The sequence below is a fragment of the Hemicordylus capensis genome, chromosome 4 (genome assembly GCF_027244095.1).
Source record: "Hemicordylus capensis ecotype Gifberg chromosome 4, rHemCap1.1.pri, whole genome shotgun sequence".
In the NCBI taxonomy this organism is placed as follows: Eukaryota; Metazoa; Chordata; class Lepidosauria; order Squamata; family Cordylidae; genus Hemicordylus; species Hemicordylus capensis.
The window spans coordinates 220749110-220775783 of record NC_069660.1 but is presented as its reverse complement, the minus strand read 5'-3'; the positions used below and the strand labels follow the sequence as shown (position 1 = coordinate 220775783).

At 42.9% G+C, this 26674-nt stretch overlaps 1 protein-coding gene across 11 annotated transcripts in view; it reads left to right on the top strand.

Annotated features, from left to right (window-relative positions):
• RIPOR2 (RHO family interacting cell polarization regulator 2) overlaps positions 1 to 26667 on the top strand; it is a 171212-nt gene extending 144545 nt beyond the window's left edge. For 8 of the 11 annotated variants that reach the window (XM_053246277.1, XM_053246283.1, XM_053246278.1 and 5 more), the window contains exons 13-22: positions 5540 to 6229; positions 7949 to 8133; positions 10054 to 10222; positions 13639 to 13774; positions 15366 to 15527; positions 17989 to 18147; positions 19850 to 20055; positions 22241 to 22324; positions 23428 to 23518; positions 25155 to 26667. In XM_053246277.1, the coding sequence (XP_053102252.1) occupies positions 5540 to 6229; positions 7949 to 8133; positions 10054 to 10222; positions 13639 to 13774; positions 15366 to 15527; positions 17989 to 18147; positions 19850 to 20055; positions 22241 to 22324; positions 23428 to 23518; positions 25155 to 25255 (1983 nt within the window). In that variant the 3' untranslated portion in view covers positions 25256 to 26667. Of the gene's footprint in view, positions 1 to 4438; positions 4586 to 5539; positions 6230 to 7948; positions 8134 to 10053; positions 10223 to 13638; positions 13775 to 15365; positions 15528 to 17988; positions 18148 to 19849; positions 20056 to 22240; positions 22325 to 23427; positions 23519 to 25154 lie in introns of those variants that run through there. The other 3 variants (XM_053246287.1, XM_053246286.1, XR_008306218.1) reach the window with 3 other exon arrangements.
• The last annotated feature ends 7 nt before the right edge of the window (positions 26668 to 26674 follow it).

The window sequence follows — 26674 nt, the reverse complement described above, 5'->3', positions numbered from 1 at the left end:
AGGAGAGAGGGCATGTACATGCCTCTGCACTCCCCAGAGGTATCTGGTGGGCCACTGTGTGAAACAGGATGCTGGACTTGTACCTGATTCAGCATGGCTGTTCTTATGTTCTTAATTCTCCCTCATGACAGAGATGGCTCCCTCAGGGACCCAAATTAAGAGAAAATTGAATTTAACTTAAAGAAGGGGCATGAGGTTTCCTCATTAGCTATACTCCAGGAGATCTTCATAGAAACAAAGGACAAAAAGAAGGTGCTTCCTTCCGCTCCTTGTAGGGATGATAAGAGGCCTCCACGCAAGCTGTTCCAGTCCTTTCATCCCTCCTTCAGACCAAGGGATAGAGATCACAGGCCAAAACTTTCCTTTTGGAACAATCAACGCACCACCAACAGAACTCCCAACCAGCCCCAACAGACCTTTGGGGCCCAACCCAAGCCTAAACAGTCCTCCTGACTCCTCACAACTGAGCATGGGAGGCCAACTCTCCCACTTCTTCCACACCTGTGAGCCCAACACATTTGACAAGTGGGTCTTAAACACTATCCTACATGGTTACAAGATAGAACTAACTGCCCAATGACCGCTTCCTACCAGTACCCCCAATGACTGCTTCCTACCAACACCCCAGTCACATTCCACTACCAAACACACCAACTTCCTCCGTGCAATTCAAAACCTGTTGTCCATAGAAACCATAGAACTAGTTCTCGCTCATCAAACAGGCAAGGGCATCTATTTGGTTTTATTTGCCGTGTCCAAGAAAGATGGATCACTAAGAGCAGTGATAAGACCTAAAACTAAGACCTAAAATTCCTGAACAGGTTCATCCAGTGCAGGAAGTTCAGAATGGAGACTCTTTGCTCCACTGTGGAAGCTCTTCAACACTCCGACTTCCTGGCATCAGTGGACCTGATTGAGGCATACCTGCATATCCCAATCCACCCAGCACGCCTCCCACTACTCCACTTCAGATATGTAGGTTAACATTTTCAATATAAGGTTCTTCCATTCGGCCTCTCCTCAGCCTCTCAGATCTTCACAAAGATTCTCACACCCCTGATGGTGCACCACCACTTGAAAAAGATACGGGTTTTTGCTTTCTTGGAGAATCTCATCATGTTGTCATAGCATTTTCTGCCGAAGGAAAATGGACCCCCAGGAACAGAGCCACAGCATAAATTGCCTGGCGCTCAGAGCTATTTGACTAGCCCTGTTCACTTTCCAGTCACTATTGCTGAACTGCCATGTCCTTGTTCACATGGACAACTTCACAGTCAAGGCTCTCGTGAACTGCCAAGGGGCACCAGGTCGAAATATCTACACCTCAAGACGACCCTGCTCGTACAGTGGGTGGAGTCTCACCTGGCATCACCGATTGTACATCATGTCAGTAGGTCATTGAACATGCAAGTGGACTGACTCAGCCAGACAGAATTGCACCTGGCAGAATGGAGCCTGCACCCAGAGGTGTTCAAACTCTTGACACAAGCCCTGGACCATCCTCAGGTGGATCTATTTGCATCACCAACCAACACAAAACTCGCAAGATTCTTCTCCTAATTTCCCTGTGAGGGTGCAGAGGCTGTGGATTCTCTATCTACTTCTTGGCCCAAGGAGCTGTTCTATGCCTTTCCACCAGTTCTGGGTCTCAGCTGCCTACTCTGCAGGATTTGGCTGCAAACTGGCTACTCAGTGTTCAAGTGATTCTCTTAGCCCTACATTGGCTCCGTCGCCCCTGGTTCGCAGACATTCTACACCTGTCACTAGAGGGGCCCTGGCTCTTCCCAATAACAATGGACCTCCTTCAACAGGGTCCAGTTCTTCATCATGGCCCAGTGTGGTTCAAGCTTGCCACATGGCAACCAAGCGGAACATCCTGAAATTCTTGGGTATATCCCAAGGGTTCTGGACCCATCATCCTTGCCTCTAGGAGGGATTCCATTGTAGGATCCACCAATCCACATGAAGATTGTTCCTCTGCTGGTGTTGCCACCGTAGCCTAGCCACCAAGCAATACGGACTCCCTGAGTTGCTTCTCTTTCTGCAGGAAGGTCTGCATCAGGGCCTTCGGCCTAACACGCTGAAACAACAAGTGTGCCTCTGCTATATACTTCCAACAAACGGTGTCTGAACACACCCACATCTTAAAAGCTTCTTGAGAGATGCCATGCTCAAGTCGCCCCCAATGGTCCATGGATTCCCTTCATGAGACTTTCACAAAGTGATACATGTCCTACACACTGCACACTTTGAACCACTCCATCTTCTCAGCGGACTCGGTTCACCTGATAACTGATCCATCCTTCCACCCTAAAGTTCCCTCAGTCTTTCACTGCTCTCAAGACATCATACTTCCAGTAACGCTGGACTTTCTTCAACAGCATCTTTACATCAAAAACTGGTCCACACTTTGGAAAAGCAACTAGATGTCTGACACTGCCTGAAGGTGTACCTAGATAGCATGGCATCATTCAGATCCATGGATGCTCTGTTTTGTATGTTTCCTCCCGACTTCCGTGGGCCATAACGTATCAGCACCTACCATTTCTAGATGGATTAAGGTATGTATAGCATTAGCATATGAAGTACAGAAGCTGTGGCCTCCTCTCAAGATACTGGCGCATTCTACTAGGTCAGCAACTACTTCAGCTGCTTTTTCCACCAATGCCCCACTGGCGAAAATTTGCAGGGCAGCTACATGGACATCTCCATCCACCTTCACTAGGCACTACAAGCTCAATCTGCATCATTCATCTCAAGCAGCCTTTGGCACACAGATTCTCCAATATGTTCCTCCTCCCCAGGAGACGCTGGCGCTCCCACCTGGGGTCTTGTGGTAGCAAGCATGACTTGTCCCCTTAGCTAAACAGGGTCAGCCCTGGTTGCATATGAATGGAAGACTAGAAGTGTGAACACTGCAAGATATTCCCCTCAGGGGATGGAGCTGCTCTGGGAAGAGCATCTAGGTTTCTTGTTCCCTCCTTGGCTTCTCCAAGATAGGGCTGAGAGAGATTCCTGCCTGCAACCTTGGAGAAGCCGCTGCCAGTCTGTGAAGACAATACTGAGCTAGATAGACCAATGGTCTGACTCAGTATATGGCAACTTCCTATGTTCCTAGCTGTAGCATGTCCCACATGAGATGTCCTCATCCAGCATCAGAGAAAGGATGGTTACTCACCATGAAGGCTTCTTCTTGCTACTGGATTTGAGGACATCTCAACCCACCTGGTGGGCGTCTGCATCTACTGGTTCTGCATTTTCCCTTTTCCTTATGTTTTTTTTCTCTATATATATACCTTGACTTGGCTGATCAGAATGGGAGGGGTTACCCTCCCGGGCTTATAAAGCCTTTGGCTAATCAACATAAGTCCTGCCCTCTGGAGCATGTGGGAAGGATAACCCACATGAGATGTCCTCAAATCCAGTAGAAAGAAGAAGCCTTCACGGTGAGTTACCAATGCTCCTATTTGGAGAATGGAGCGCAACAAAAAATAACCACCATCCCCTGCACACACATTGGCTGCATGGCAGACCTTTCGCTGCACCCCACAGCAGCCTCTCTGAGAAGGCTCAACTCTTGCTCCACCCTTCTAATGCTTTGGGACATGGCCACTGTCACAAGACAAAATGTGACTCTGCAGAGTTTCGTGAACACACATCCTCTCACTGGGGACCCGAAGGCTTTCATGTAGTCCTGGCAGAAATACTAAGGCTGTGGTCTGCTATGGAATTGAGGCACATTCTGCCAGTGCTACTAATCCATCAGGATCATTCAGTGTTAGAGCTGTGCTCTTTGGAGGTTGTCTACCCAGTAGTAAATTCTGCATCCCATGAAAGGCAATGATTGTAGTGATATCTGCTGCAGTGTCAAGATGGTTGAGATCCCAAAATCCACATCTTCTGAACTAAAGAATTAACACTGAAGTTGCTGTTCAAAAAGATATAGATTTTTTTAAAAAAGTATTTTAAAGTTTGTTCTGTTTCTTAAAGGGCCCTTTTTCTGAATCTCAAATCAAACTGTTCCACATGTTGCCACTTGCTCTTTTAAGCCCTTAGTGTGTTGCTCTTTGTAGTTTCAAAACTCTCAGTCTTGTCATTTGTGATATTACAAAAATGTGAACCTCTTTTAACATGACCACCCCAATTAATTTTTTTAACTGAAAATTAAAATGGAGAATGGGAGACTCTGGCTTGCATTGCACTGATTGGAAGATGATATGTTAGCACTCTGCCTTGTGACAAAAACTGGAAGAGAAGCAGGGTTGAATTCACACTGCCCCAGGTAACTTGTGTGCTCCTCTCTAGGGAGGCCTTCAGCACACTCTTGTTCCCAAGAATTACAATAGCCCACAGCCTTTTTGATCTATATATTATGCACTCGCACATTAAAAGGGTGATCTAGCCAACTAACTGCCCTTTTTTGCCTTAACTGTTGAAGAAATGGCTGCATTCTCCACAAGAGCGGCTCCAGTTTTCCATTTTAGATGTTCTGCAGGACACTTTCTTTGACAAGCTGCGTCGCAGTCGCTCCTTTAGTGATTTGCCATCTCTCAGGCTGAGGCCTAGAACAGGGCTAGAACGTTATGTGAGTCTGGATGATGGGAGCTCTCTTTGTGCTAAATAATCTTTTTGTATTGCTCAACCAATTTCTCTGTTTTTGTGCATGCCATGAATTGGTTACTACTCAATGGGAGATGTCTAATTTGCTGACCTAAAATTTGATGACTCATGACCATAGGCCCAATGTAGTGTTACTGGTGTTCATAACAAAATTCACATTGACTTTGGTTTAGCCACTTTCTAGACAAGAGACTAAACACATGAATCGTTTGAAGACGTTTTAAGAGCATTAAGTTGTGTGGGCTGATCATGCGAATACTGTTTTCAAATGTTCTTTCAGGATGGAAAGAACACTTAAATGGAACCATTTTGGATGAAAGTTTGGCTATAAATAAAAAATGAAAAATGGATGCACTCTAGAAGTGAAATTTCACACTAAAGCCCCATTGATGGCATTTAAGTCCGTTTAATTTCCCCCCCTGTATTTTTTAAAAACTGTAGCTAAATTTAGTGAGCAAAAAGAGCGAGATACTCTAATACCTCAATCCTAAACATTTGACAGTCCTAACAAGGTCATGACATGTGACATTCCACTGACTGTGTATTCTGTTTCACACACTTATTTTCTACTCCATAAAATCTGGTCAGCAGAATATAGGACCTTTACGCATTCTGTTTTGTGCATGAATCTGTAGTAATCTCTCAGAACTTCAAGATTGCTTTAGAACCTTCCTGTATCCATTGTGGACTCATTCTGGTATTTCTTGTTTGCTGTGGTTTTATTGAGCTTTTGATATCTTTCCACTTTCATGCCTTTTTAAAATCAGTATAACAAAAGGCAAATTTCTTCCATTTGGCTTCACAAAAGTCAAACAACTTTACCTTTTCATTTTCTGTTAGTACTTGTTTTATAAATTGTTTAGTACTTTGTGGAAGTTCCTCAGCTTTTCCTCTTTAACATTCATATTTTTGTTTGCAGTCAAATCTATCTGATGAAGTATTTGAAAATGGGATGACAGAAAATGAGAAGAGGCCAACATCTTTTAGCTTCAGTGATATTCCCAATGGAGACTGCACACCATCATCCAGTTCTGTTGGTTCCTCCTCCACCATAGATAATTTTAATCCTGAAATTACTGTTACACCTCCAGAACACAATGGGCAGAAATTATCAAAAACTCACATGGACAATATCAGTTCAAGCTCATCAGTTGACTCCACACCTGAATCCAAAGGCTTAAAATTTCAACAAAAGCCTGCGCCAATTAATAAGGAAAATAAGATTTCAAGTGTAGATTCAGAAGTTTGCCAAAAGTCTCTAGGGTCCAGAAGCAACAGTCTGTTCTTAGATAATAGTGCCCCAGTGTCACTTCTGCAGGATCCAGATGAATTGTCAGAGCTCAAACCTGTAGAACTGGACACTTTTGAAGGCAACATCACTAAGCAGCTCGTAAAAAGACTAACTTCAGGAGAAGGCCCAGTGACACCTGAGAAGTTTCATTATGAAGGGTCAATAAGTGGTGAATCTGAAGGCTACAAATCCTGTGTAGATGGAAGCCTAGAAGAAGCACTTCAGGGGCTTCTTCTGGCACTTGAGGTTCATAAAGAAGAGTTTAAAGAATTCCTCGACTTAGAGCAAGAAATAACACACCTGGATGAGATTCTAAAAGTAAGTTTGGCTTGAGAGAAGACATCTACAAACCCTTTCAATATGAATAATGTAGACTTCACTAGCAAGCCAAAGGTTGCTTGTTCAAATCCCCACTGGTATGTTTCCCAGACTATGGGAAACACCTCTGTCAGGCAGCAGTGATATAGGAAAATGCTGAAAGGCATCATCTCATACTGTGCAGGAGATAGGAAACATAGGAAGTTGCCATATACTGAGTCAGACCATTGGTCTTTCTAGCTCAGTATTGTATTGTTCACAGACTGGCAACAGCTTCTCCAAGGTTGCAGGCAGGAATCTCTCTCAGCCCTGTCTTGCAGAAGCCAGGGAGGGAACTTGGAACCTTCTGCTCTTCCCATAAATGGCAATGGTAAACCCCTCCTGTATTCTACCAAGAACAACCACAAGGCTCTGTGGTTGCCAGGAGTCGACACCGACTCGACGGCACACTTTACCATTACTTTAGTCCAACATAACCCTTTTATCTAAATCTCAGTTATTTGAAGTTATTTGGTGCATTTGCAGTAGGAGAAAGAAGCCTTTAGTACACCCCGCACAGGTTACACATTTGATTCAGAGCTGAAGCACAACTAAGGAATATGAGGCCTGAGTCGTAATTAATTCCCAAACCGAAAACAGGCAGCCATGGCAAACATGGCCGATATCCATTGTAAAGTTGCCAACCAAACCTCTGATGAATATTTTTTCAGGCCATCAAACCCTTTTAGGTGCCATTGTGCCCCTGGAACCTCCCCCCAAATGGAATATGTGTCCCCTTCCAAAATCCCTCTGCACTCTGCTTCTTGAATGTACTCAGTTCTGACACACAAAAACTACAAAGCAAAGTGGTTGCTTGTGGAGGGTAAAGCAAAAAACAAAACAAGCCCAAAAATGCTCAGTATGGGAGGGGGAGTCCTTATTAGCCCTATCTACCAATAACTAACTGGGAAACATGCCTGCAATGTAATACAAGCTCAGACAATACCAGCTGTGAGTAGGAAACCTCCAGAAATGGAATGCATTGGGCTTTCTGGTATGGGTCCTATTTCAATGTGGAGAAATGGGCTGGGCTGTGGCGGAGCTGGGCCACATGTGGAGCTGGGCTGTGGCGGCTGAGGCAGAAATAATGCATTACTCTTGGCAGTCTCAACAAATTACCTAGAGACAGTGGTCCACAGAAAGACAGTTTCCTTCTGGTCTGCTCTGCTAGTCTGTGCAAGAGTGTACTAAACTGGCCAAGCTGCATACCAGTGTTTTCTCCCTTCTGTGGCATAACCCAGCCTCTGCATAATGGCAGGAGCCCATATAATCAGGTGGGGCTTTCACTGGTCAGGACTTCTGTAATAGTAGAACTCACCATTTCTTCCCATTATATTTATATGAGACTCTAAGGCTCTTCAGCTTCATGTAAGCTGCATCCCCTTGGTTCTCCACTTACTAATGTTCCACAAATCATATCCTTCCTTTGCTGACACCAATCACAATGCTTAAAAAGTGAAATCTTAAAATCTTGAAAATAAATGTGTACAAATTATGATAATACAGAGATATTTAGAAAATTCATTCCAGTTGCCCACCTATTTCTTTTGAATATAAATGTTTGTTAAGAAAAGAAAATACTCAGTTGTATTAAGCTGATAAGTCTAACTTAACCCAAAAGATTTACAGAGTGGTTAAAATTTGGTTCTCATGTATTCATCTTTCCTTTTGCTGTTGCAGTGCAGACCAGCAATAAACCACAGCAGGTCATCTAGTTTAAGCCTAACAGTGGAGAGTGCATTGGAAAGCTTTGATTTCTTGAACACCTCCGATTTTGATGAGGATGATGGTGCTACTGATGAGCTTTGCAATGTTGGCCGAGGTGCAGATTCTGTGTTTTCGGACACTGAGACAGAGAAAAATAGGTAAGAATATCAATATGTTGTCCTCCTTAGGTCAAGCTTTTGCATTTGTCTTCTTAACTGAGGATCCTGATGCACTCTTACGGTTCAAGGAAGTTGAAATTAAATATTGGTCAGCTTTTCCTACAGAGCCCTTCAAACAAAGTTTTCAGAATGTATTATAACATTGGCTAAGTTTTCTTTTATTGTACTGCTAAGTTATTCTTGATCTACTGCTAAAATTTCTCCATGTCACACTTAAGAGTTGAAAGCTGGCCAACAGGTAATATCACCAGGTCATTTTCTAGAAGTGATGCCTAATTTTGAAAGCTCCAAGGCAGCTGAGAAAGATACAGCTATTGTACCTCCTGCTCCTTCAGTCACTTTTCCCTCCTCCTTCTCCTGCCTTCTGTAGTCAAGAGGAAAGTGAAGCAAAATGTGGGGTGGATGTGTCTTTTATTTTTGTTTGTTCATAGAGTTCTTACATATAGTGAGTATCCCTTATTCACTTTTAATGCACCATTTGAAAAGAAGGAAGAATGCCACATGGATTCTCCTCACATGGAGAGAATATTAAACTGGACATGTACAGAAACATGTAACCCCAAGTCTTATTATGTGTTACAACCAAGGATTGAGGTAACTGATGCTGAAAGTCTCACTTTCAGACCAAGTTGTTCATCTTGGGGAGATAGAGATATGAGCAACCTACCATGATACCTCTATATCAAGAGCATCATTTTAGGATAGAGCATTGCTTAGTTGGTAGAGCATCTGCTTTGCACACAGAAGATCCCAACTTCAGTCCCTGGCAGCTTCAGGTAGTACCTGGGAAAGATCTCCACACAAACCCTGGAGTGCTGCTGTCAGTAATTGTGGACAATATTGAGTTTGATGAACAGTCTGACTCATATATATAGAAAGCAGCTTTATATATTCATTATCAAATATAAAATATAAGCACCATTATGTTGTCACAAAGCCTACATATTCCCTAGCGAACAGCTAACTTATTTCTGTATATATATTGTTGCTTCTGAAATAACTTGCATAGATATGATTCTGTTCTTAGTTAACTCAATGACAAAGCTTCATTGATTCCTGTCGATGCAGGGTCAAGCCTGGTGAAAGCATCTTAGCAGAATGTATAAAAGATCTTGCTTAAGATGCTTAAGTAACTTGATCTTGTACTAGTGAAGATCCTGAAAGTCTGATAATATCCCTGCTACTGATTTGAAAAACACAAGCCTCTTACCTTGTAATATCAATCCGCACAACTATAGATGTACTTAGCCCTGCTTCTTAAATAGTCTGTAAATACGTATTTCACTGGGAAACAATGAATTAATTATTTGAACAGTGAGATTTGCATTATTCTGTGAATAAAAGAAACAGTAAACCTGTGTTTGAGCTGTTCCTAAAACACCAGATGAAATCATCATGTCTTCTGCTCAAACAGCTTTCCTTTTTTCCCCTTGGTTAACAATTAATCAGGTACCAATAAAGCAGTGACAGATTAGGGTTTAATTGTATAACTTTTGAAAACCACAAATCTATAATTAAGTTAAGTCCACAAAATAGCAAAGTATTTCATCAACAGAGCAGGGATTTTTATTTTTTCTTTAAAGAAAGCAAGTTCTAATGAAGGCTGATTTCAAAGACTTCATAGCAAGAGCTCTTCACAAAAGAAGCATTGTTTCAGAGAAACAAGTAGGCCACTGTGGAAGCAATATATCCTTTAAACGTGGACACTTATTTGGCATTTGCTACTTTACCCTACTGCCAGTTTTCAATATGATGTATTCATTAAAAGTTTTCTGGCCTACCGAAGTCTGTTTGGTTACAGATCGGTACTTTGAGCAATTCCTCTTTTGCATGGTGTTAGTCATGCCGAGCCTACATAAAAGAAAATCAAATTGCTCACTTACCTCCCGGCATGAACAGTTACAGGTCAGAACACCCAGAAGCCAGAGGGCATCTCAGCGAAGCATTAACGGAAGACACAGGAGTTGGTACCAGTGTAGCTGGAAGCCCTCTTCCATTGACCTCAGGGAATGAAAGTCTTGATATCACCATAGTCAAGCACTTACAGTACTGCACGCAGCTTCTTCAGGTACAACTCTTATATAAAATTTTGGTTTTTTAAATAAATTATTGTTGGACACATGTTAGCAACTGTTCTAGACTCTGTCCTGTTGCATAGGCTCCATCCTCACCATTGACCTTTGTCACTTTACATTATCAGTGCTTTGGTTGTATTTAGGATTAAAGTCACAGCTCAGTGGTGGAGCGTATGCTTTCTGTACAGAATATCCCGTGTCATAAGAATGTGAGAAGAGCCTTGTTGGATCAGGCTGAAGGCCTATCTAGTCCAGCATCCTGTTGCTCACAGTAGCCCACTAGATGTCTCTGGGAAGCCCACAAGCAGGAGATGAAAGCATTCCCCCCCTTCTTGCTGTTGCTCCCCTATAACTGGTACTCAGACATCCTGCTTCTGTACCTGAAAGTACCCTGTAGCCATTGATAGCTTTGTCCTAATCCCCTTTCAAAACCATCCAAGCTCATGGCCATCACCACATCCTGTGGCAATGTCCTCTTGCTTTGTGTCTCATCTCCCCCCCCCCTCAAAAAACCCACCCATTTTATTTGATATTGTCAAATGTAACACTAAGCATATGCAAATAAAATAGACCATACAATTTGTAATATCAAAAAATTCATCTTTGACAGAAATCCTTTAATACATCTCATCTCCCATTTGTTCCTCATTCTTGTACTGGTCTTCATGCATTTTGCAGCCTTCATGCGCAAAGACCAGTGCAGGAATTATAAGGACAAGAGGCTCAACAAAAGACAGAGGTAGGCTCACTGCTACTGTGAAAAGACTGGCAAGCATACTTGTCTGTAGTAGCAGCTGCAGCAGCCTAATACAGTTGTGCATAAATGCCATTGAAATTAATGGGAGTTGAGTTAGTCATAGCTAACGTGTCTTTTGATTTCAGTTAACATTCTCTGGATTGTAGCCAAACACACACACAAGTTTGGGCCACAAACCCCATTAAATCAAAGGGATTTAACACTCTTATATCTAAGTACTCCACCTAATCTGACACAGAAAAGTACAGGTGAAACTCGAAAAATTAGAATATCGTGCAAAAGTTCATTAATTTCAGTAATGCAAATTAAAAGGTGAAACTGATATATGAGATAGACGCATTACATGCAAAGCGAGATAAGTCAAGCCTTAATTTGTTATAATTGTGATGATCATGGCGTACAGCTCATGAGAACCCCAAATCCACAATCCCAGAAAATTAGAATATTGTGAAAAGGTTCAACAGTCTAGGCTCCAGGTGTCCCACTCCAATCAGCTAATCAATCCATAACACCTGCAAAGGGTTCCTGAGCCTTAAATGGTCTCTCAGTCTGGTTCATTAGGAATCACAATCATGGGAAAGACTGCTGACTTGACAGTTGTGCAGAAAACCATCATTGACACCCTCCATAAGGAGAGAAAGCCTCAAAAGGTAATTGCAAAAGAAGTTGGATGTTCCCAAAGTGCTGTATCAAAGCACATTAATAGAAAGTTATGTGGAAGGGAAAAGTGTGGAAGAAAAAGGTGCACAAGCAGTAGGGATGACCGCAGCCTGGAGAGGATTGTCAGGAAAAGGCCATTCAAAAGTGTTGGGGACTTTCACAAGGAGTGGACTGAGGCTGGAGTTAGTGCATCAAGAGCCACCACACACAGACGGATCCTGGACATGGGCTTCAAATGTCGTATTCCTCTTGTCAAGCCGCTTCTGAACAACAAACAACGTCAGAAGCATCTTACCTGGGCTCAAGAAAAAAAGAACTGGTCTGTTTCTCAGTGGTCCAAAGTCCTCTTTTCTGATGAGAGCAACTTTTGCATCTCATTTGGAAACCAAGGACCCAGAGTCTGGAGGAAGAATGGCTGGTGTTGGTCCACTGTGCTTCATTAAGTCCAGGGTCAACGCAGCCGTCTATCAGGAGATTTTGGAGCACTTCATGCTTCCTTCCGCAGACGAGCTGTATGGGGATGCTGACTTCATTTTCCAGCAGGACTTGGCACCTGCCCACACTGCCAAAAGTACCAAAACCTGGTTCAATGACCATGGGATTACTGTGCTTGATTGGCCAGCAAACTCGCCTGACCTGAACCCCATAGAGAATCTATGGGGCATTGCCAAGAGAAGGATGAGAGACATGAGACCAAACAATGCAGAAGAGCTGAAGGCCGCTATTGAAGCATCCTGGTCTTCCATAACACCTCATCAGTGCCACAGGCTGATAGCATCCATGCCACGCCGCATTGAGGCAGTAATTGCTGCAAAAGGGGCCCAAACCAAGTACTAAATACATATGCATGCTTATACTTTTCAGAGGTCCGATATTGTTCTATTTACAATCCTTGTTTTATTGGTTTCATGTAATATTCTAATTTTCTGGGATTGTGGATTTGGGGTTCTCATGAGCTGTACGCCATGATCATCACAATTATAACAAATTAAGGCTTGACTTATCTCGCTTTGCATGTAATGCGTCTATCTCATATATCAGTTTCACCTTTTAATTTGCATTACTGAAATTAATGAACTTTTGCACGATATTCTAATTTTTCGAGTTTCACCTGTACTTCTCTGCACAAGATCACTGTGGAACTTGCAAGCATCAAAGGATACTATATCATTACTATATTATAAAATACTTTATTTTCTTCCTTGCTAACATAAGAATTCTGCATTTGTACATTTCCAAGCAGCATTAATTACAATTTAGAGAACTGTATTATACATTGTGTTAAAATGTTTAATACTGAGTTTTAATGTTTTAATGTTTTAAATCAGGCCTGCACAACATAAGGCCCAAGGGCCAGATGAGGCCCCTGGGGACTTTTTTGCTGGCCCCTTGGTTGGCATAACCTGCACCCCAGAAAGACAGAGGGCCACTCTTTGGGTTAGTTCCCTCTTCTTCATCTTTTCATCCTCTGTCCTCTCTGAAATTGCCTTACAGCACCATCCTATTCATGTTTACTTGGAAATATTCCCACAGGCCTCCCAGTGAGGCTTACCCCTAAGTAAACATGACTAGGATTGCCACATGAAAGCAACAGCTATTTAGGGAGAGGACTTTGCATTTGTATCGGGCTGGCATTTAAGGGAGATGTCACTAGGTGCCCCAGTGACTGAGCAGGGACAGTCTATTTTCTGGCCACTATGCTTAGTTAAAATTGTGGGTCCCTTGCCAAAGAGAAAAGATCCACAACTAACTATTAAGTACTTTCATTAATATTTTAAATAATCAATGTTAATGCAATAATGTGCTGAAAATTGACCTTGGCCCCTGATCACCATGTCGTAGTTGGTTCCGGCCCATTGGGCTGTTTGAGTTGTACACCTCTGTTTTAAATGATTTTAATTGTAAACCGCCCAGAGATGCAATTTTGTAAATAAATAAATAAATAAATAAATAAATAATCAATCAATCTAATTTTGCTCTTGACTGTTTTAGCAAATTGTATTCTCCAACAAAACACCGCTTGTCACAAGGAACCTCCTAGATAAGCTGTCCCAGCAGATTCTAGTGATGGAGAGTCTTGCCGAGATCAGCAATGAGAATATGGGGAACATCAGGCCTATAAGTGAAGGTAAGACAGGGCACAGACAGTTTCCATTTGGAAAATATAGGTGTATACTTTAAATCTTCTTAAAGTATTATTTGCAGCATAATTCTATGCATGTTTACTCAGAAGCAAGTCTAATGTCTTCAGTAAGGCTTATTCCCTAGTTAGTGCATTTAGGACAGCAATCTTTGGCGATTGCTGACAAATACTGAATGTAGTTCTTTGCTACCATCATAGGCACACTTTCTTGGTAGTAAACCCCATTGAACATAATGGTTTCCACCTCCGAATAAACATGTAGAAGATTGCACCAGAGAAATGAGATCTATTTTCCATTTTCTAACATAAGATTAGAAAAGTTTGTTTTGGCTTATTTTTGGAATGCCATTTCAACTCTTTATACGGCAGCACTGCATTAAAGGTGAGAGGAAACTGGCTGCACTTGATAAGACCATCAGTATGGTTCCTTATTCATCTCAGGAAGACTCTAGACGAGGGAAAGCAGGAGAGTTTATGTGTTTCCTATACTGTTGTCAAAATATCACACACAAACCTACATATTGCCTGTTCAAATGATATTGTTTTTGGATATCCAGAAGCACAGCACCCATCTTTTGATTTGTGTTTGTTTGTTTGTTTGTTTGTTTGTTTGTTTGTTTGTTTAAAACCTGTGCACCCTGCCCTTCCACTGCTTAACCTTCATGGCAGCTTCAGTCAGTCAAAACAACTGACAAAAGCATCCAAATGCAATCAACAAAGATCAAAACAATAAAACCCAGTTTAAAAGGAACAGCAAGTAAGAGCATTAACAAGAATCATCACAAAAATGCTTGAAGAAAATATGACATTAGCTGTTTTATTTGATAAAAGAGGCAGTTTGTAGATTTACACATATCTGTGACAAAAATGTGCACCCATTACTGTGCATCTTTAAAACTGGTCACATTAGTTTGGTCATTCATGCCCTCCAAATCATTCAAATTCATTGTTGCTATATGTATGGACTATAATTCAGATTAACAATTCCTAGTTGTCCTTGTATGTGTTGCATCATTTACTGTATATTCACACATTTAATTTTTTTTTAAAAACTGTATTGAAAACTAATAGGAATTCTTAGTATCCCTAGTGGAAAGGGAGCATTTCCTGTATATTTTTAAATTTGTCATCAGTGTGTTTCCTTGCCACCATATGAGCTAGAAGATAGTTTATGAAGACAGTGAAGTATGAAGTTTTCTGATAGCTAAATCCTGTTTTAAAGTGTAGATTCTGTGCTGCATAGATGTGCAGAATAGTTCTAGCCCTGGGGGAAAGTGTGTCAGTTGCAAGCACATTTTGGAATTTGACTGCATCATGCCCAAAGTATAACATGCATAGCAACTTTATTGTTGTTTTATCATCTGCTTTTGTCTTGAGTTCTTCATTATCAAGCAAAAGCAGCCCCTTAAAGCTCTCAAAGAAAGCTGACATTTTCTGCCCACTTTTCTTCAATAAGGAAACTTTTAGGATTGATAAACATGGCTCAGCAGTTATCAGAATCTTTATATATCCCTTATATTTTCTTCCTAATATGACAAGCAATGTCAGTCTGCTTCATGATTTTCTTTCCCATCAGCAATTCCAGAATTTCAGAAAAGGACCTCCCTGCTGTCCTTCTGGACTAAATGTACCAGTTCTCCTGGAGTGTATCACATGTCTGCAGACAAGATGGTCAAGCAACTAGATATTACCTTTGCTATGGCTGTGAATGAAGAGTATCCAGGACTTTCAGAAACAGGTGCAATTCTCGAATGTGCTTCCATACTAGCAACACAGTCTTTAAGAAACTATTGACTTTCTGTTTAAACTGCTTTGAGAAAAATGAATGAGAAAATAGTTCCCTGTCCCCAAAGGGCTTACAATCTAAAAAGAAACACAAGGTAAACCCCAGCAACAGCCCCTAGAGGGATGCAATGCTGGGGCTGAATATGGCCGGTTGCCCTCCCACTATTAAATGTAAAGAGAATGGCCACTTTGGAAGATGCCTCTTTGTCCAGTTAGCAGGGGTTTATTTAGTTAGTCTACCCAATTAATTGACTGAAGGTTGCAGACCTACTAAATACTAGCATTGAGAGAACTGCACACAAGTAGTTACACCGCCCTCACAAAGGGTCTTTATGCTTGTGTTTTTATACAGTAGCCCACCCTTCCCAATCTTACATGGCAAACATAAGCAACTCAAATCCTACATGGCAAACATCATTTTCTGAAACTGAGAGGAGCTTCAAAAGCAGTGTTCAAATTGTTTTCTAGTGTTCAAAGACAAAACACACACACACACACAACATATCCTGCTGGGTGTATTTAAAGTGGGTGATGCCCATTATTAATAAAGGGTTCAGTTCAACCAAAGCCGATCATTTTAAGTGCCATTGACTTCAATTCATTCTAGGCATAACGTTTCACTTGTGCAACGTGTTGCTATAAAGCAGCTTCCTGAGTCAGCCCCTTGGTCCATCTAGCTCAATATTGTCTACTAGTATTTTTAAGCCCGTTAAAATAACGGGCGCTAGAACCTTTTTTCTTTTGGTGTTGTTGTTTCCTTTATTCCTTCTCCCTCACTCTTTCGCCCTCCTCTTTTCTTTTTCTCTCTCTCTCTTTCACTCCTTCCTTTTCTCTTCCTCTTCCTTTGTTTCCTTTCCTTCCTTTCTTCTCTCTCCCTCTCTCCTTTCCTTCCTTTCTTCCACCTCTTCTCACTCCCATCGTTCTTTTTTATTTTTATTTTCCTCTTTTCTTTATTTTATGGGCTTGCTTTTTGCGGTTGGCTGCTCCTCCCTTTTTTCTTTTTTTTCTTTTTTTGTCCTTTTCCCTTCGTTCTTTTCTTCTATTTCTTTCTTTTTCCTTCCTTTTTTACTTCTTTGTTTCCTACTTTCCCTCCCTCACTCCTTGTTTCTTTTGTCCTTTTCCTTCCTTTCTCTCTCTTTTGTCTCCTTCCTTCTTTCCTTCTTTCTATCTTTCTATTGTCCTGTCTGTCTCCCTCCCTCTTCTCTACCCAATCCATGCATTGGCTTTCGCAAGCGCCTCTGCTTGGGGGAGACAGAGCCCTCTATACAGGGCGCCCCTATCCTCTGTCTCTCTCCAGCATAGGGTGCGCCCTTAAAATTGCTTCAGCGGGGACTTTCCCAGCTCTAGAGAGCTGTGGCACCCTGGCAGCTCGATCAGGCACCGCCGGGAGCAGGGAATGGCAGTGGTACGCCATCTCTAGGGCGCAGGGCACCGGAGAGAGAAACCCCAGCAAAGGGGCCCCTAAAAGCACAACTTGGAGCTTGCCTTGTAGCTCCCTGTTGTTGTTCTCAACGTGGTCCGTTCCCTGAGCATATAAAGAGCTGCGTCGCAGCCCGCCCAGGCAAATTGCTTTTCTCAGCCGGAGTAGAGGGTTAGCAGTGCTCCATTGCTATAGCTTTATTTGGGTGGGGTGTGTGTGTGTGCTTGTGTTTGACTTTGAGTGGTGTGCTTGGGCGCCGGGCTGGACGCCCCATTGCTGCCTCTGGGCTCTCCGTGGCCGGGCTGGACCCGCTGCCGCCGGCCCAGGTATTCTCATCCCTCCCGCCTCCCAGAGTGCCGCCCAGAGTGCCGTTCCCGCCAGCTATTTTGGTGCCCGCCCGGCCCCGGTGTCCTCTTCCCTCCCGCCTCCCAGAGTGCCGGCCAGATTGCTGCCGCTGACCCTGCCGTCTTTCCCAGTCAGATTGCTGCCCGCCCGCTGTCTTTCCCAGCCAGATTGCTGCCTGCCCGGCCCCGGTGTCCTCTTCCCTCCCGCCTCCCAGAGTGCCGGTCAGCAGCAATAGAACCGGCCAGCATGGCCACCTGGTGTCAGCGGTCGTGTCTCCCTTGGACTGTTCTGGGCCTGCGCTTCGCGCAGGCCCAGAACAGCCCAGGAAGACAGGGACGCAGACGCCAACGTTCCAAGGCCACGGACACTCACTTAGGGCTTTATTATAGAGGATACTGACTGGCAGTGGCTTTTGAGAATTTTAGGCAGGAGTCTTTCCCAGCCCTACCTGGACTGTAGAGGCCAGGGATTGAACCTTCGTCCTTCTGCTTGCAAAGTAGATGCTCCACCACTGGGGCACTTTCTCTCTTCTTAAAGTTAATACACTGGGAAAGAACTCATTAAATTATCAGACTCGGTTGTGGGCAGTACTGTACTTCCGGTAATGTTCTTACTAATGTATAAATAACAATGTTTTGTTTTTCCACAGTATTTAAAACTTTGGTGTCTTATATCTTGGACCGAGCAGAGCCTGTGCTTCCCTCCAGTTTGTCCTTGGAAATCGTAACAGTTTTTCAGTATTACAACTATTTTGCCAGCAAGAACATTAGTGACTTGGGAAATCATTTGCTTCAGCTTGCAAGAGAAGGTAAGGAAGATGACATGAGTGTTAAGGAAGGAAGGGTTCCCATATAGTTTCACAGAAGTACATGAACAATTCAGTTTACTTTAATTAAAAAAAGCCTGGAGGATGTTGTAGATTAAGATTCAAATACACAGTGCATGTGCTATGAGCTATATGGTAGGTAGGAAAAACAGCATTGTCTGGGATAGTTCCTTGCTGCAGGCTTTGGCAGTATGTTGGACAACTCACTTGCTGTCCAAGACACTGCTATCTATTAAAGCTGCCCAGAGAAAAGAGAAATTACGGAGAGGAGAGCTGGTCTTGTGGTAGCAAGCATGACTTGTCCCCATAGCTAAGCAGGGTCTGCCCTGGTTGCATATGAATGGGAGACTTGATGTGTGAGCACTGCAAGATATTCCCCTCAGGGGATGGAGCCGCTCTGGGAAGGGCAGAAGGTTCCAAGTTCCCTCCCTGGCTTCTCCAAGATAGGGCTGAGAGAGATTCCTGCCTGCAACCTTGGAGAAGCCACTGCCAGTCTGTGAAGACAATACTGAGCTAGATAGACCAGTGGTCTGCCTCAGTATATGGCAGTTTCCTATGTTCCTAAGATGGAGGAGATCTTGTGAGTGCTGCCTCTTGCTGTGATGCTCCTGTTCTAGTGCCTTGATGGGCAGCACCATGTGCTAATGCAGGGTCAGGAATGCCAGCCCACTCGTGCAGCAGCCCAGCTGTTTCACAAGAGGCCCCCTAGCACACATGTGGCATGCCACATGCTATTGAGGCAGATGGGAAAAGGTGCCAAGATTGACCGTCAGTTGGTGGTCTCTCTTCAAGGAGAGGAGAGGAGACAGAGGGAGCCAGGAGAGAGCAGGAGATGCTGGGTGGTGATAAGACACCTCTCCCTTCCCAGTCTGAGGCAGAGAAGGAACAGCTGGACTGAGGGAGACCAACAAGATGCCCAAGAACCCAACAGTGTCCCACAATCACCTAAACACCGTGTTGAGGGACCTGAAGACCAATCTGCCTAGGTTCCCACCTTGTGGTAGGAATCCAGATGGTTATGAAAATACGATGACCATTGAACCATTTGAGCCTTACGGATGCTGCTTGGAACAACCCAAGACTATACCTTAGGGGAGCTGGGGACATGGTCCTTCAAATAGTCTCCGAATACTCAGTTTACATTTTTTAAAGTAATATTTATCCCTTGCACTTATCAAAATACAGGGAAACAAATGCAGGCCCTATTTCTACCCAACTGCTCCATAAGAAGCAAATGTAGTCTCACTTTCCAGTGACGTGACCAATTAATGCAAAGAACTGGGATAACTTCAAGCACTAGACACTTATTTTTACACTATTTGGAATTAAATAACTTTTAACGTATTAGACTTCTTCTATTTATGTTCTGATTTTTCTGCATTAACTGCCCCCATCCCCTTGGGGTGAGGTCAGTTGGGCCCTTTCACCACAAAAATTTTGGCTACAGGCCTGAAGGCATCAATATGTTGGTGGCTAGAGTTGGTTGTAACATCTGGAGTGCTTCGCCACATGGATGAGGCTGCCAAATTTTCCTGATGGTAGTTAAGGTTGTGATTTGGAAACACCTGCCACGTGGAACATCCAGAGAGAATTTCCGAAGATCTCCAAGTGGTGAATATAATGTAAAAACATGCCCTGGCAAATGCAGTCTTTCAATATTGTTCAATTGTCTTATGCATTTTAGCTTTAATGGTGCAGACTCTACAGTCCTTAAGAGAGGAAAAGTTCTTGCAGAACATGACTGCATTAACCTCCATCAGTCTCTCACCTCATCAAGAAGTACTGAAATCTTTGGCTCTCCTCCTTCTGACTGAAAATAAAAGGGAGACCTGCGAAGCTGTGATATCTGTCTTGTCAGCTGCAGCAGAAGACAAGCACTTCAGGGAAAAGGTAGGTGTGGCAGGAGACCATAGCTAATTGTCTGTACTAGGATTTCAGGTGGGACATTTCTCTGGAATAGTTAAAGCTTCCTGGTTGGAAGGACATCTGGAGCTTCTCTACAGTTGCCCTGGTGTTATGGAATTAATTATCTAAGGCAGGCCTGCTCAACTTAGGCCCCCCAGCTGTTTTTGAACTACAACTCCCACAATTCCCAGCCACAGTGGCCAATAGCCAGGGATTATGGGAATTGTAGGCCAACATCTGCAGGAGGACCGCAGTTGAGCAGCCCTGATCTAAGGAGTTCTGCCAGAAGCCAGCATGCAGTTCTCTAGAACAGGGATTCTCAGCGTTGGGTCCCCCGATGTTATTGGACTTCAACACCCATAATCCCTAACCAAAGGTCACTGGGGCTAGGGATTATGGGAGTTGAAGTCCAATAACATCTGGGGACCCAACGTTGAGAATCCCTGCTCTAGAACATATCCTCAGTTTTAGATCTGTTTAGAAGGACTATTAGCCATCTGAAGTAACTATAATATTTTATTTATCCATTTGTTTCATTTATAAAGCACCCTTTGTCCTAAGACCCGAGTGGTGTACAACAATCTAAAACATCACATTTAAAAACATACAATTAAACCAATAACAGCAGCAGCAAACATTAAAACAATCAAGCAGTCACAAAAATAATTAAAGGCCAAATTCCCAGGCAAATAGGGCCATCTTCGCCCATCTACAAAAAACCTGAGGAGACTGGCAAGCACGAGCCAGCTCCTGGGAGAGAATTCCAGTCTAGGGGCTGCCACTGAGAAAGCACCTCCCCAGGCATTGGCACACAGAGCAGAGCCCTCCCAGGGGATCTTGTCAGGCAGATAGATTCAGCCAGGAGCAGATGTTCCTTGAGATAATCTGGAACCCAAACTCTTTAGGGCTTTAAAAGGTAACAGCTGGCAGCATGAATTCTACCTGGAAACAGATAAGCAACCAGTGCAGCTCCTTCAAAGGTAAGTATAATATGTGCACTACAGTGGCCTCTGATAGTAATCTGGTCACAATATTCTGTACCATCTGTAACTTCTAAATACTTTTCAAGAGTAGCCCCACACAGAGTGCATTGCAGTAATCCAAATGCAACATGACCAGGACATAGCTACCCTATGATAGCTGCATTAATGGGTGCGATCTAAAACAGTGTTGTGACTCTAACAGTTAACACTACTTAACGTAAATGTGATAATCAGTAAAAATATAGAGACAAGACATCCTGATGTCTGAAGCAGAGAGTTCAAAAGGCTCCCCCCAGCTCCCATGCATAGTGGAAAAAACATAATACAAGTAATTACCTTTTTTAATGGTACCTCACAGTATGTAACCTTGCCCAGTAGGTACTGTAAACTGTCTTAGCCACTTTAATTGTATTGGAGAAAGGCTGGACTGTGGCTGGAAGGTGCATGATGCAGCAGCTTTGCTTAAGCTAAGCAGGTCTGGCTCTGCTTAGTGCCTGGATGGGAAACCATCTGGAAACTCCATGTAAGCCACCTTCAGTTATATTGGAGAAAGGCAGGATATAGATGTTATAAGCAAATAAGTGGGAGAGATGCAGGGCTGGCATTACTGATAGGTTTGCAAGGGCAATTGCCGAGAAGAGCATTTTGTCAGTTGGTGGTTTTGCCACAAAATAGAAGGATGCTGCAGGGAGACAAGGAAAAACCAAGCAACAGAGATGCAACTTCTTTGGCCACTGCAAGAGCACTCCTGAGCTGCCTCTTGTGCAGTGAGGAGGCATTCCGTCTCTAAAAAATAAATAATAATATTGAACTAATTGAAGTTCAGGAATGGCTGGGAAATGGTGTGTTTGTGGAAGGAAATGGCATCACTCATTCATTGCTGACAGTGTTGCAGGCACTATTCAATAGATGCCCATGACAGTTGTGCAGGAATCGGTTGCTGGCTGAGAAAATGCAATCTCCTAGCAACGGGAGTGCAAATATCTGGATTCAAATATCTGGATTCTCGGCAACAAATGAATAAGAGCTGCATATTTGCTGCACTGTAACCTAATAATTTGGGAATGAGCTTGAGAGCACATATTCAAGATCACTTAGCAACTTGTTAGGTGTTGGGGCCCCTCTTTGCCATGTGTAGCGGCAGCCTCCCCCTCCTGCTCTTCATGGTCTCTTTCTTTTTGTTCCAGGCTCTGATTTATTACTGTGAAACACTTGCACAGCCCAGCCTCCACCTACAGAAAGCAGCTTGCCTGGCATTGAAATGCCTCCAGGTAAAACTCTGCCGCCTTTACCACAAAAGGCCAAGGGAGGCTTTCAGTCGCCCCCCTTGAGCAAATAGCAACAATAAAAGGATTGTTCTTTTGCATCTGCCACTCTGGTATTGCTTTACAAAAGTAGGGAGCTTTTACAAGAGTAATTCAGGAGCTTGAAATATCTCCAGGATGGGGATTATGAACTGTGCGTGACATCTCTGTCACTTTAGTTCTGGGCGCAGTAGTACCAAGAGCTCCTTTTGCATCCACATGGACTCAGATCTGCTTCGTTATATGTTGTCGCTTATAAGTTGATAGAGTGGGCAGTAGGTCTGAGCACCATTTCCGCTCACAAGAACAAGTACTGTTTGCTTAGCTATACCTGTGGTTAAAATACTTAGGAAGACAACAGGTGCCAAGGCCAGTGCTGGAAAGCCAGAATTCAGATCAGAACATAACACAGCATCCCATTTCTACGTCCAAATTCACCCAGGTGGACATTGTAGGATGGAATTAACTGTTTCAGAAAATGTAATTAATAACCCCAGACCATATTGCAAATAGTAACAATGATCTAGTTCTTGTAAATTAGGAATAGTTTCATAATGATGTCATAATATTGTTAATGATAATTATTTCAAAAGTGTGCTCATTCATGACACTCTGGATATGTAATAAATGTGATAAAACACAAGTGAATAAATTGTAATAAATAATGATGTGAAAGCTTCTACCTTGGAGACCCACCAGACCTGAGCCATTCGCCGTTTCCATTTTCTGCTTTGAACATTGGCGCTTCCATGCCAAAATGTACAAGGAGTTATTTTTCAACAAAGCAGATCTGCATGCACATTGCCTTGTCCATGTGGCTCTGCTGTCTGCACTGAGATTAATGGGAGAAACCACATACACAGAAGCTATGTGGGTGCATTGCAATGGATGCGAGACTTTGGTTCTGGCCATGGACTTCTGCAGACAGCAAGGACACTCCAAATGAACTCAGAAAATGTGCATGCATATATACATGTTTGGAGAACTGGACTGAGAATAAGTGATTGTACTGAAAAAGGTGGAAGAAGAATAACAAGTAATTGGCATTTTGTCCCTTTGTCTTGGTGCAGGCAACTGAAAGTATCAAAATGCTGGTCATGCTTTGCCAGTCTGACAATGAAGAGATCAGAAAGGTCGCCTCTGAAACCCTGCTCTCTCTTGGTAGGTTACATATCTTTATACAACTTTCCTCTAAAAAGAAAAGACCACTTATTATATCAGAGGCAAAATAAACAGATACAAAAAAAGGTGGGGTGGGGGGAGGAACAAAAAGGCTGGCGAGTTGTTAGAAAAGCAGAAGGGGGGGGGAATAAAGTAATATTACCCATTCAGGCAGAACACATCACTTTACCCAGATTTTTATGAAAAACAATTGTGCTGCAGAATGCATATAAATGGATGGATGATGTGACCAGCTAAGTCTTCAGAAACCTGTGTAAAAGAATGGACTGGCTCCTTTTTCTCTGGCTCTTGGTATAATGTGTCACCTGAATTCACTGGGAGCATGCATACAAATCCACGTGCAAAGGGCATACTTCCAAGCACCATAAGCTGCACCTTAGTGAAAGGGCACCTGCTTTGCGTGCAGAATGTTCAGTTCTTGGCATATCTAGGTAGGGCTGGGGAAGACTCTTTGCTGAAATCTTGGCGAACTCTTTGTGGTCAGAGTAGACAGTACTGAGCTGGAGGAACCAATGGTCTGACTCAGTGTAAGGCAACTTTCTATGTCACATCAGGGAAACCACCCAAGTCAATCAATCACTTTGAGTCTCCTGAGTGTTGTAACTAAGCCTCTGTTGTGATCTTACTGGAGGAGTATCCCTGCCCCACTGCTGGATCCCTCACCACTCCAATAATGCTTCGGTGGCAGAAATCACACGGGAGGGACAAATCATGTTGGAAGGCCTCGTGTCAGCTCCACACTTCATCTGGAGCCCATTGGAGCTGACACTGGAACTTTTCTATTATTTCACTCATTCAGATTAATTATTATTATTATTATTATTATTATATTTATATCCCGCTCTTCCTCCAAGGAGCCCAGAGCGGTGTACTACATACTTGAGTTTCTCTTTCACAACAACCCTGTGAAGTAGGTTAGGCTGAGAGCGAAGTGACTGGCCCAGAGTTACCCAGCTAGTCTCATGGCTGAATGGGGATTTGAACTCAGGTCTCCCCGGTCCTAGTCCAGCACTCTAACCACTACACCACACTGGCTCAAACAGCAGATGTTACCAGAGCAGCCTGGTATCCAACCACAGGAGAATAGCTGTTCTGGAAATATAAGAATGCCCCCACCCCAAGAATAGAGAAAAGGAAGGATTGCTACAGGAGTTCACACAGATACTGGGAAATTGAAGAAGTCTCCTTGCTTAATAGCAGTAGCCTGGAACCAGGTTCAGCCTGCCACTGAAATGGCTTCTTCCCTATTCATATGAAGCCTTCGAGGGCCTAATTTGAGGTTGACCCCAGAACCTCTTTTGAATGCCAGGTTCCAGCCCTTGGACATGGAAATGGACATGCCTTTGCAGAAAGGTTTGTGTGATCTAGTCTATACAAGACTGGATCTGAGGACAAGGCAGTCTTGAGCCCCAACTAACCACTGAAAGCTTTGGCCACTTTCCTCTAGTGTACCCAGACTGCCATTGCTTGCAAGGAGAAGGTTAGGGGGGTAGTATCAGGAAGGAGCTCTTTCCTTGTTAGTCATCCATCTCTGCCTTCATAGAGAAGTTCTTCCTTGTATGAAAACCACAGGCTAAAGGATGCAATGTTTGCCTTGCTTCTCTTTCATGCTCAGGAGAAGATGGCCGGCTGGCGTATGAACAACTAGATAAATTTCCCCGTGAATTTGTTAAAGTTGGTGGACGACGTGGGACTGAAGTGGCCACAGCTTTCTAAGTATTATATCTGCTTTTTAACACAACAATCTCAGAGGCTGGTCCTATTAAGCATGATGGTGCTGTAGATGAACTGCAAGAAAACAGTCTTTCAAGAGATGCTCTGAAAATTAGCAGCTCACAGACTTTCCAAGGGAAAAAAAAAAAAGAACATGGAGAAGCTAGCTTTGGGGATTTTATCTGTAGCCTATAACGGAATCTGTTCAAAACAGTGATTGTTTTCATTGCTTCCGAGTGGAACTATGTGGCTGCTGCACATCAGCCTCCGCAAGCACGTGAGGAGTTTTGAAAGCAACTCTGAAGCATTTCTGTGGAATTGGGTGCTTGTTTGAAAGAGGTGATGCTCCCCTTAAGCAAGGGGAAGGAAGGAGCAGGGTGACCAGCACTTCTGAGTAACTTGAGTCCCCATCTCTGCTGAGCCCATTGCCCTGCAGCATCTCTTGCTTGGTTTTCTTACAGCAGCAAAGTTTAGCATAAGCCATTTTCAAATAATGGCCTGCCTCCGGAAGCAGCAGGAGGCAAACTGCAGGAAAAGTCACTTCTGACTCATGTTTGATTTCCATCCTTGCTTTCCCCCACCCTCCAGTAATCAACTCTCATTAATTCAGAGGTTTTCTTTTCTTGTCAAGCAGTTGTGTGGGTTGCGCAAAACAAATGGAAGGTGAAATGTGCTCCCTTTTCCAGAAAGGCAAATGGATGGAACATGCTTCATTACATTAAAACCATGGCTCTGTTCCCCACAACCCCGGCACTTTCAAAAGGGAGTGACATTTTCTGCACTTAATACTAGTAAGAGAGCTTTTAACATTGATTTTAGTATAATTTCAGTATAAAAGAGAACAACCAGTGACAGACCTCTTGGGGACTGTTTAAAAACAAGGTGTTTACAAATGCATCTCCTTCACAAAACGTAGGGTGAGGGAAGGTGTTTCAATCTCTTATATTGCTAGATAATACAGTTTAACAGAAGGTAGTTCTTATACAATTGTTGGGTTTCTATGGAAAAAGTGTTAATCATTTGAAACATGCAGGTTTTGAAGGTTGGTTTGGGGCGTTTTTTTTACATATCTATATATAATTTAATAGAAGCCCTTTTTGCCAAATATATTGGCAAGACAGTATTTTTGATTGTGAATGTTGCAACACTGTACATATCTGTATATTTATAAATTATATATACAATTTCTCTGATTGAAAGTTACATTTGTACAGTCAGTTTAAAAGGTTTACTGAAAGAACAAGCTGTTTTATGATATGTGAAATAATAACGCTTTGGTTTTTACCACACATGAGCTGGCAGTCCTTCATGTTCTTCTTTTATATTTGCCTTCTATATTTGCCTTCTAGTTTTGTGGTATTTGTACTCATATTTACTGCCACATTTAAGTTATAATAAAGATTATTTTTAAATTACTGAATA